Source organism: Bombina bombina, chromosome 1 (assembly GCF_027579735.1).
Source record: "Bombina bombina isolate aBomBom1 chromosome 1, aBomBom1.pri, whole genome shotgun sequence".
NCBI classification, from domain to species: domain Eukaryota; kingdom Metazoa; phylum Chordata; class Amphibia; order Anura; family Bombinatoridae; genus Bombina; species Bombina bombina.
The window spans coordinates 1376576732-1376589168 of record NC_069499.1 but is presented as its reverse complement, the minus strand read 5'-3'; the positions used below and the strand labels follow the sequence as shown (position 1 = coordinate 1376589168).

The 12437-nt window shown below is 37.9% G+C and overlaps 1 protein-coding gene across 1 annotated transcript in view; it reads right to left on the bottom strand.

The window, feature by feature from the left end:
* The window catches only part of IL6R (interleukin 6 receptor), a 132283-nt gene extending 131151 nt beyond the window's left edge, over positions 1-1132 (bottom strand). Inside the window, exon 1 of the mRNA XM_053695579.1 lies at positions 499-1132. Coding sequence (XP_053551554.1) covers positions 499-637 — 139 coding nt within the window. The 5' untranslated portion in view covers positions 638-1132. The remainder of the gene's footprint in view (positions 1-498) is intronic.
* Between the last annotated feature and the right edge of the window lie 11305 nt (positions 1133-12437).

The window sequence follows — 12437 nt, the reverse complement described above, 5'->3', positions numbered from 1 at the left end:
GTCTCTGTGTAGCAGTAAAAATCCCCTACTGCATACAATTAAATATTGTTCAGGATTAAGTATAGGGTAAAAACCATTAGTATACATTACTACAATAATTATATTTTAAATATTGTTAGTGTCTCCATAAAAATAGCTTTATTACACGGCTATATTTAAAGCAAGGATACTCTTCATTTATAAAAAAACATACTTAGCGCTGCGGAATCTGTTGGCGCTCTACAAATAACCGATAATAATAATAATAATACTTGATTGTAACTTTTATTTCAGCGTCTAGGTAACCATACAGGCCCTGTACTTTATCTATGCTGTTAGAGACAGTCTTTTTAATGGGGTTGATTGTTCAAATATACTATTATAGAGAAAGGTAATGTACCTTGCAACCCTAAGACAATATAAAGTCAGATAATTGTGACAACCTATACTAAACTATTCTAGTGAGGTCTAAGCAAGAGTCAGAAGTTAGTGAAGAGATCACATAAAGGTCAAGCTTACCTGGTTTGAGGCAACTGTCGCCCGTGTCCTTAGCCAATGACGCAAATCCAGTAAATAACAGAAATAAAAATAAATAATTCCATCCCGTGGCGCTCATCATCATCGACAGAGCTGTTATCTCTGATTCACGCAGGTTCATTCATACGTCGTGGGAGTCCCCGAGTCTCCACCGTATAGTTATCTGTTTTTCATGGAATCACAAATGCTGTACTCTCTTTTACAGAAAGGCTCTGTGATACAGCGTCCTAATGCTATCTTCATGTATAGCTTTCTCACTCATTTGCTTTTCATCCTCTAATTATCTGACACGCTTTCTCACCGTTATGTCTTTCTATGCTCTTGCTCTCTATATACATCAGTGTTACTGTCTGCTTTCCTCCTCTGCTTGCTCTTTCTCTTATTATTTGTCTTTAATAATCTGCCTCTTCCTGTCCCTGCGTTCCTCTAGATTTGTCTCTTGTTTTGCATTTCTTCCATTTCTTACTTTTTAACTGTATTTCTGAGTTGTAAAAGTCATATTTCACTGCTTCAGCATTATGCACTCTCTGCTGCTTGCTGTCTCACAATAACTGTTCCAATCCCACGCACTCTCAGCTTACTAATGCCTGTGTGTGATACAGTTACCCTCTTTCTATCTTTCTCTTCCAGTTTCAATGTATTGTGTTCTGTCAGTCTCATAGTTTTTATTCTCTCAGAACTATTGGTTGAAGCACAGCCCTCTTTACTTCTAATTAAACATTTGGGCTGACAGGAAAACATTTGAGGAACAAACTGCAGCTTCAGCTGAAGGTCCCAGAGTGATTGTGCAATCTGGTGCCTGTTTACTTCCCCAATATACAAAGGGCCAGTGGCTACCACACAACACCTGGGTAGAGACAGATGACTTCTGGTATGATAGGTTAGCAACAGACATCTATGTGTTACTCTAGAGCTTAGATCTTAAAAAAAAGTCATGCTAAAAAGATGTTTTTCATATAAAACTACAAAAGTACTCTGTAAAATAAAGTCAAACACCCATGATAAAGCTGTATATTCCTGACAATGCAATAAATTATGGAAATGCAGAATAAAAGCAATCTTTTAGTATGACTTTAATTAATCTATGGTGATTTTTTGGTAGATATATCATTTGATAAGCTTTTCTGAAGGAGTGTGACTGACCCAATAGTTATATGCAGGCAATAGTGCAATAATAAAATGATCTAACGCATTACACACATAATACATAGAAAAAAAGTACACTCTCAACCAATGTTCACTGTAGCATGCGCGGGCGCGCACTATTCTGCATAGGCCCGCGCACTGATTCCGGTGACGTGAATCAGCTGCTCTAGGTTTGTGGCATGCGCAAGAGGCCCAACCTTCTCCAAACAGGCGACTTATTTGAGAACATTGAGTCGAGGAATTCTATGGGCCGTGCCGCGCATGCCCACACGGCCCTACTCTTCACTCGTCTCATCAGACAAGGCACTTGTGGCACACTGGACCCTATTGGTTATACAGCCACTGACTTCACGGACACACGGACCAATCAGATAACGCAGTAACGCTTTTTTACTATGTATTATCTGATCGGTCCGTAGTCCGTTTGATTTGCCCACCTCCATTGGCACCCTTGGTAAATATGAGCAAAGAAGGCTGTGAAAAATTGTCTTTATTGTTTAACCTTTTGTTAAAAAAAATACATAAAAATGCTCTGGTCTCATGGATATCAAGCAATTGCAAACTCAAGACAGGTTTAAAAAATATATATATATATATATATATATATATATATATATATATATATATATATATATATATATATATACAGGCATACCTCGTTTTATTGCGTTTCACAGATATTGTTTTTTTTTTTTTTACAAATTAAAGGTTTGTGGCAACCCTGTGTTAAGCATGTCTATCTATAATTTTTCCAACATATATACACATATAAACACATGAATAGTTACACATGTATGTATGTATATATATATATATATATATATATATATATATATATATATATATATATATATATATATACATCACCAGCAAAAAGAGTATGACTCACTGAAGGCTCAGATGATGGTTAGCATTTTTTAGCAAAAGTTTTTTGATTAAGGTATGAACATTTTTTTTAAGATATAATGCTATAGCACACTTAATAGACTACAGTATAGTGTAAATATAACTTTTATATGCTGGGAAACAAAAAAATTAGTGTGACTCGCTATATTCACTTTATTGTGGTGGTCTGGAACCAAACCAGCAATATCTCTGAGGTATGCCTGTATATATATATATATATATATATATATATATATATGATAATGTGTGAGGCACAATTATTGGCACCCTTTTAATTAATACCTCCCTTTAATAACGGCTAGATTTAGAGTTCTGCGGCCAAAGGGGTGCGTTAGCTACACGTGTTTTTTTCCCCCGCACCTTTTAAATACCGCTGGTATTTAGAGTTCACAGAAGGGCTGCGTTAGGCTCCAAAAAGGGAGCGTAGAGCATAATTTACCGCCACTGCAACTCTCAATACCAGCGGTGCTTACGGACGCGGCCAGCTTAAAAAACGTGCTCGTGCACGATTCCCCCATAGGAAACAATGGGGCAGTTTGAGCTGAAAAAAAAAACTAACACCTGCAAAAAAGCAGCGTTCAGCTCTTAACGCAGCCCCATTGTTTCCTATGGGGAAACACTTCCTAAGTCTGCACCTAACACCCTAACATGAACCCCGAGTCTAAACACCCCTAACCTTACACTTATTAACCCCTAATCTGCCGCCCCCGCTATCGCTGACACCTGCATTATACAATTAACCCCTAATCTGCCGCTCCGTACACCACCGCAACCTACGTTATCCCTATGAACCCCTAATCTGCTGCCCCTAACCCCCGCCGACCCCTATATAATATTTATTAACCCCTAATCTGCCCCCCCCCCAACGTCACCGCTACCTACCTACAATTATTAACCCCTAATCTGCTGACCGGACCTCACCGCTACTCTAATAAATGTATTAACCCCTAAAGCTAAGTCTAACCCTAACACCCCCTAAGTTAAATATAATTTTTATCTAACGAAATAAAATAATTCTTATTAAATAAATTATTCCTATTTAAAGCTAAATACTTACCTGTAAAATAAACCCTAATATAGCTACAATATAACGAAAAATTATATTGTAGCTATTTTAGGATTAATATTTATTTTACAGGCAACTTTGTATTTATTTTAACCAGGTACAATAGCTATTAAATAGTTAATAACTATTTAATAGCTACCTAGTTAAAATAATTACCAAATTACCTGTAAAATAAATCCTAACCTAAGTTACAATGAAACCTAACACTACACTATCAATAAATTAATTAAATAAACTACCTACAATTATCTACAATTAAATCAACTAAACTAAATTACAAAAAAAACAAAACACTAAATTACAAAAACAAACAAACACTAAATTACAAAAAATAAAAAAAGATTACAAGAATTTTAAAATAATTACACCTACTCTAAGCCCCCTAAAAAAATAACAAAGCCCCCCAAAATAAAAAAAATGCCCTACCCTATTCTACAATAAAAATTGTAAAGCTCTTTTACCTTACCAGCCCTTAAAAGAGCCTTTTGCGGGGCATGCCCCAAAGAATTCTGCTCTTTTGCCTGTAAAAAAAAACATACAATACCCACCCAACATTACAACCCACCACCCACATACCCCTAATCTAACCCAAACCCCCCTTAAATAAACCTAACACTAAGCCCCTGAAGATCTCCCTACCTTGTCTTCACCACGCCGGGTATCACCGATCCGTCCAGAAGAGGGTCCGAAGTCTTCATCCAAGCGGGGGCTGAAGAGGTCCATCATCCGGCTGAAGTCTTCTATCAAGCGGCATCTTCAATCTTCTTTCTTCCGGATCCATCTTCATCCCACCGACGCGGAAAAACATCCTTCCTCCACGACAAACTCCCGACGAATGAAGGTTCCTTTAAGGGACGTCATCCAAGATGGCGTCCCTCGTCCAAGATTCTATCAGCCAATCGGAATTAAGGTAGGAAAATTCTGATTGGCTGATTAAATCAGCCAATCTGATTCAAGTTCAATCCGATTGGCTGATTGGATCAGCCAATCAGATTGAGCTCGCATTCTATTGGCTGATCGGAACAGCCAATAGAATGCAAGCTCAATCTGATTGGCTGATTGGATCAGCCAATCGGATTGAACTTGAATCTGATTGGCTGATTCCATCAGCCAATCAGATTATTCCTACCTTAATTCCGATTGGCTGATAGAATCCTATCAGCCAATCGGAATTCGAGGGACGCCATCTTGGATGACGTCCCTTAAAGGAACCATCATTCGTCGGGAGTTCGTCGTGGAGGAAGGATGTTCCACGTCGGCGGGATGAAGATGGAGCCGGAGGAAAGAAGATTGAAGATGCCGCTTGATAGAAGACTTCAGCCGGATGATGGACCTCTTCAGCCCCCGCTTGGATGAAGACTTCAGCCGGATGATGGACCTCTTCAGCCCCCGCTTGGATGAAGACATTGCCCGGATAGGATGAAGACTTCGGACCCTCTTCTGGACGGATCGGTGATACCCGGCGTGGTGAAGACAAGGTAGGGAGATCTTCAGGGGCTTAGTGTTAGGTTTATTTAAGGGGGGTTTGGGTTAGATTAGGGGTATGTGGGTGGTGGGTTGTAATGTTGGGGGGGTATTTTATGTTTTTTTTTACAGGCAAAAGAGCTGTTTTCTTTGGGGCATGCCCCGCAAAAGGCCCTTTTAAGGGCTGGTAAGGTAAAAGAGCTTTACAATTTTTATTGTAGAATAGGGTAGGGCATTTTTTTATTTTGGGGGGCTTTGTTATTTTATTAGGGGGCTTAGAGTAGGTGTAATTAGCTTAAAATTGTTGTAATATTTTTATAATGTTTGTAAATTATTTTTTTATTTTTTGTAACTTGGTTCTTTTTTATTTTTTGTACTTTAGTTAGTGTATTTATTTGTATTTATTTGTAGGTATTTGTATTTAATTTATTGATAGTGTAGTGTTAGGTTTAATTGTAACTTAGGTTAGGATTGATTTTACAGGTAATTTTGTAATTATTTTAACTAGGTAGCTATTAAATAGTTAATAACTATTTAATAGCTATTGTACCTAGTTAAAATAAATACAAAGTTGCCTGTAAAATAAATATTAATCCTAAAATAGCTACAATATAATTATTATTTATATTGTAGCTATATTAGGGTTTATTTTACAGGTAAGTATTTAGCTTTAAATAGGAATAATTTATTTAATAAGATTTATTTTATTTCGGTAGATAAAAATTATATTTAACTTAGTGGGTGTTAGGGTTAGGGTTAGACTTAGCTTTAGGGGTTAATTTATTTAATAGAGTAGCAGTGAGGTCCGGTCGGCAGATTAGGGGTTAATAATTGTAGGTAGGTAGCGGCGACGTTGGGGGGGGGTCAGATTAGGGGTTAATAAATATTATGTAGGTGTCGGCGGTGTTAGGGGCAGCAGATTAGGGGTACATAGGGATAATGTAGGTGGCGGCGGTGTGCGGTCGGCAGATTAGGGGTTAAAAAAAATGAATAGAGTGGCGGCGATGTGGGGGGACCTCGGTTTAGGGGTACATAGGTAGTTTATGGGTGTTAGTGTACTTTAGAGCACAGTAGTTAAGAGCTTTATGAACCGGCGTTAGCCCAGAAAGCTCTTAACTCCTGGCTTTTCTCTGCTGCTGGAGTCTTGTCGTTAGATTTCTAACGCTCACTTCAGCCAAGACTCTAAATACTGGCATTAAAAAGATCCCATTGAAAAGATAGGATATGCAAATGGCATAGGGGGATCTGCGGTATGGAAAAGTCGCGGCTGGAAAGTGAGCGTTAGACCCTTTCCTGACTGACTCTAAATACCAGCAGGCAGCCAAAACCAGCGTTAGGACCCCCTAACGCTGGTTTTGACGGCTAACGCAGAACTCTAAATCTAGGCAAAAGTAAACAGCTTTGAGTATTCTCCTATAATGCCTGATGAGGTTGGAGAATACATGCCAAGGGATCTAAGACCATTCCTCCATAAAGAATCTCTACAGATCCTTCAAATTTTGAGGTTGACGCTGGTGTACTCTCCTCTTCAGTTCACCCCACATATTTTCTATGGGGTTCAAGTCAGAGGACTGGGATGACGATGGCAGGACCTTGATTTTGTGGTCAGTAAACCATTTTTGTGTTGATTTTGATGTATGTTTTGGATCATTGTCCTGCTCCAACCATGGCCCATTTTAAGCTTTCTGGCAGAGGCCGTCAGGTGTTCATTTAATAGCTGATGCCATACATCCTGACAAAATGCCCAGGTCCTCTTGCAGAAAAATAGCCCCAAAACATTAAAGAGCCACCACTATGTTTAACCGTAGGCATGAGGTACTATTCCACACGGCTACCACTCTGTGTGCGCCAAACTCACCACTGGTGTAAATTGTCAAAAAGCTCTATTTTGGTTTCATCTGACCATAGAACCCTCATTGGAAGTTGCAGTAGTGTCTGGCAAACTGAAGACGCTTGTGTTTGTTTTTGTATGAGAGTAGAGGCTTTTTATCTTGAAACCCTTCCAAACTACTTGTGGTGATTTGGGCGAAGTATGATTGTAGATTCGGAGAATTTCTGACCCCATGACGCAACTGTCAGGGCTTTTTCCCTGTTGTTTGCCATGTGCTGCTGGCAGCCATTTTACTCACCTCTATTCCTGACTATGGTGCATTGTGGGGGATGCTGCTCATTTCCTACACTTCCTTTTATGGCCAGACTGGTGTGCATCATCCATGTGAGACAGGATGCAGTCTCAGAATTGTGATGTCATCACTTATTATTTAAAGGGCCTCTGTTCAGTATGCTTTGCCTTTGCGTTGTCTCAGACCTGTTTGTGAGAGTTCCTGTGTATTACCTGGCTGCCTGACATCCTTCCTGGTTCCTGGCTTGTTCCTTACTCTGCTGTTTTCCTTGTTCCTGATTCCGGCTTGTCTGACTATTCGCTTTGGCTCCTGACTCGGCTTGTCTGAATACCAGCTCTGGTTTTGACTCCTAGCTTGTTATTTGACTTGTGGGCTTTTTATTATTTTTTGCTATGAATAAAGGTGTGTTTATTTTTGCACTTCTCGTCTCAGTCTGATTCCTGGCACCCTGACAGCAACTAACTTGTACAATTCTCCAGCTGTGATCATTGGAGATATTTTGGCCATCTTGAACTATCCTCTCCATAATGCGTTGAGACATTATATACACATGTCCTCTTCCAGGTTTATTCATAACATATCCAGTTGAATGGAACTTCATAAATATTGCTCTGATGGTGGAAATGGGCATTTTCAAAGCTTTTGCTATTTTCTTATAGCCACTTCCCATTTTGTGAAGCTCAACAACCTTTTGCCACACATCACAGCTATATTCCTTGGTCTTACCAATTGTGATAAATGACTAAGGGAATTTGGCCTATGTGTTACCTTATATTTATACCCCATGTGAAATAGGAAGTCATGATTGAACAATTTCCTGTTCCTAGTCACTATATGAATTTATTGGGGTATCAATAATTGTGGCACACATATATTTAACAAAGATTGTTGTTGTTTTTTTAAACCTGTGTTGTGTTTGCAACTCTTTGATATCCATGAGAGCAGAGTATTTTTGTGTATTTTAGCATAAAATCTGTAACTAGTGCTAATTCCTCCTGCAGAGCATCAGCAGGAAACATGCTCACGGCTGGTAAAGGAGAGTTAGATGTCCCAGACGGTTTGCTATATAGGGACTAGATCTGCAGCGGTTGCAAGAGCAGAGAGAGAAACTAATCTAAGAGTGTCTCAAAATCCTCTCAAGGGATTAGGCAATTGTTAGTATTACTTACTAATGTTAGGAGATCTGGCTATAACTTTAGCATCCAAGCATGGATGTGAGAGAAGGGTGGGTTTAAATTAAGAGCCAGGTGTAAGTCATAGGTAGAAAAGTTAATCCTTAAAGGGACACTTAACACCTGCTTAAGATTTTCTGAACTAACTGTTGCTGAGGAATCAAAATAAACTAATACACTGTTCTCAATGCTGTATGTTCATCTTACTATAAAACTCTTCATGAAGACTCCTCATATTTTCTATGCTTATCCTCAGCTTGTGTTTTCCTATGCAGGGTGCCATCTTGTAACGCACGTTCATTTCAGGCACTGCAGTCACATGACATGTGTGCACGGCAGCTTCTCTCACTGATGTTATAGAAGGCAGTCAAATTGTCAATGCTAATTCACTGTAATGCAAAGCATGCATTACAGTGTATGAGGACAAAGATCTATTTTATATTTGATATACAGTAATTGCATCTTCTTTTATCAAGCATATTTTAAACGTTTTATGTACTGAACATACCCACAGTCTGTGTGTTTCACTGTTTTATGTACTGAACATACCCACAGTCTGTGTGTTTCACTGTTTTATGTACTGAACATACCCACAGTCTGTGTGTTTCACTGTTCACTAAGTTCAGTTTCAATCGCCCGATTTTCAGAGGCAGAGGGGAGGGGGGAGGAGGGAGGGGGAGAGTCTAGAAGCCGTTTTTTTAACTCCCTGTTATTCAGTTCTCTGCAATATCTGAGGAGAATTTTCTCTCTGTGTGTTCCAGGAATTTACTTTTGTTTTCATAATCATATTATTTTAATTATCAAACAGCACCACACTTTTTATATAGCATAAAAAGTATATATATATATATATATATATATATATATATATATATATATATATATATATATATATATATATATATATATATATATATATATATATATATATATATATAGCATAAAAAGTGTGGTGCTGTTTGATAATTAAAATAATATGATTATGAAAACAAAAGTAAATTCCTGGAACACACAGAGAGAAAATTCTCCTCAGATATTGCAGAGAACTGAATAACAGGGAATTAAAAAAACGGCTTCTAGACTCTCCCCCTCCCCTCTGCCTCTGAACATCGGGCGATTGAAACTGAACTTAGTGAACAGTGAAACACACAGACTGTGGGTATGTTCAGTACATAAAACAGTGAAACACACAGACTGTGGGTATGTTCAGTACATAAAACAGTGAAACACACAGACTGTGGGTATGTTCAGTACATAAAACAGTGAAACACACAGACTGTGGGTATGTTCAGTACATAAAACAGTGAAACACACAGACTGTGGGTATGTTCAGTACATAAAACAGTGAAACACACAGACTGTGGGTATGTTCAGTACATAAAACAGTGAAACACACAGACTGTGGGTATGTTCAGTACATAAAACAGTGAAACACACAGACTGTGGGTATGTTCAGTACATAAAACAGTGAAACACACAGACTGTGGGTATGTTCAGTACATAAAACGTATAAAATATGCTTGATAAAAGAAGATACAATTACTGTATATCAAATATAAAATAGATCTTTGTCCTCATACACTGTAATGCATGCTTTGCATTACAGTGAATTAGCACTGACAATTTGACTGCCTTCTATTACATCAGTGAGAGAAGCTGCCGTGCACACATGTCATGTGACTGCAGTGCCTGAAATGAACGTGCGTTACAAGATGGCACCCTGCATAGGAAAACACAAGCTGAGGATAAGCATAGAAAATATGAGGAGTCTTCATGAAGAGTTTTATAGTAAGATGAACATACAGCATTGAGAACAATGTATTAGTTTATTTTGATTCCTCAGAAAAACTTTAGAACATTTTCAGCAGGTGTTAAGTGTCCCTTTAAGGTGGTATCACAGTATTCCTGACACATAGATAAAAAGGTTAAGCCTTAAGGTGGTATCACAGTATTCCAGACAGTGATTTGTAACAATGATGGGGTACACTATGCAACTTGGAATCATGCTTCATATTCCTCTAGTGTTCACCCCATCTAGATCTGATTTTCCTACTACTACGTCCCATATATTGGACCGCACACTGGCAAACCAACAAGTATAAAACATAGTCTGACACACATGTGAGATAACTCTTAATAGGAAAAACATCTCCGGTGATAGTGGCTCTGAATTAATTAAGACCTTGAGGAACAAATTTACACATATTACACCTTTCCTTAATGGGGCACTATACTCCCCTTTAATGTGTTCCTAATTATCCATTTTAACTGTTGGAGTGTATTAAAGGACCATTAGACTCAATGTTTTTAAAACTTATAAAATGTTTCATTATTAAAAAAATGTAATATGTATTCATTATTTTGCTGCAGTTTGTTAAAGTACATTTGAGTGAAAAATTGTAATTGTTCCATTTTCTCCCGGGGGGGGGGGGGGGGGAGTTGGGTTTAAGGGACAGTCTGTTTGAAAATGTTATTGTTTAAAAAGATAGATAATTTAATTATTACCCATTCCCCAGTTTTGTATACCCAACACTGTTATATAAATACACTTTTTACCTCTGTGATTACCTTGTATTTAAAACTCTGCAGACTGCCCACTTATCTCAGTTTCTTTGACATTTCAGCCAATCAGTGTTGACTCTTAAATAACTCCACGAAAGGGAGTACAATGTTATCTATATGGTGCACATGAAGCCTTTAAGGGCTTAGAAATTAGCATATTGAGCCGACCTAGGTTTAGCTTTCAACAAAGAATAACAAGAGAACAAAGCAAATTTCAGGATAAAAGTAAATTGGAAAGTTGTTTAAAATTGAATAATGAAAGTTTAAATTTGACTGTCCCTTTAATACTGTTATCTAATTTTCTTTGAAATGTTGTTTACCTTCACCCCTTCCTTCATTTTCTTTGTAGCCATTTTTCTTTTAAGATTAATTTTAAGTTTACCATTTACAGTTATAGTAGGAAAAGCCTTCTTCGCAACAGCAGTGTGCAAGCTAAGTAGTTTCGGTGAGAATATTATTGTGTATATACAACCCCAATTGTTGTGACAGTATGGAAAATGCAAAAAAAAACAAAAACAAAAAGAGTCATTTGAAAATTGAATTCACCCTGTACTATATTGAGGCCAAAAAGTGAGCGGTACACCCTACCCCGTCAAGAGTCCTAATGCATTAAAACGTCAGTATTTAAGAGTTTTATGGTACAATGCTGTAACATAAAACTCATAACTAAAGTGCTAAAAAGTACACTAACACCCATCAACTACCTATTAGCCCCTAAACCGAGGCCCTCCTGCATCGCAAACACTATAATACAAATTTTAACCCCTAATCTGCCGCCACTAGAATAAACATATTAACCCCTAAACCTCCGCATTCCCGCCTCGCAAACACTAGTTAAATATTATTAACCCCTAATATGCCACCACTAACATCGCCGCCACATACCTACATTTACTAACCCCTAATCTGCTGCCCCCAACGTCGCCGCCACTATACTAAATATATTAACCCCTAAACCTAAGTCTAACCCTAACACCCCCTAACTTAAATATAATTACAATAAATCTAAATACAAATTAATATTATTACCTAAATTATTCCTATTTAAAACTAAATACTTACCTATAAAATAAACCCTAAGCTAGCTACAATATAACTAATAGTTACATTGTAGCTAGCTTAGGGTTTATTTTTATTTTACAGGCAAGATTGTATTTATTTTAACTAGGTAGGATAGTTATTAAAAAGTTATTAACTATTTAATAACTACCTAGCTAAAATAAATACAAAAGTACCTGTAAAATAAAACCTAAAATAAAACCCACCCAATACACCCTTAAAAAAACCTAACACTAACCCCTTGAAGATTGACTTACCGGGAGACGTCTTCATCCAAGCCAGGCGAAGTGGTCCTCCAGATGGGCAGAAGTCGCACCTGCCCGGTCACGCCCACATCACACCCGGCCGGCCACGTGTCTTCATTAAGCCATAGATTATAGCCCTTCTTACAAACAAATGATGGATTAAGTCCTAGATGTTGGG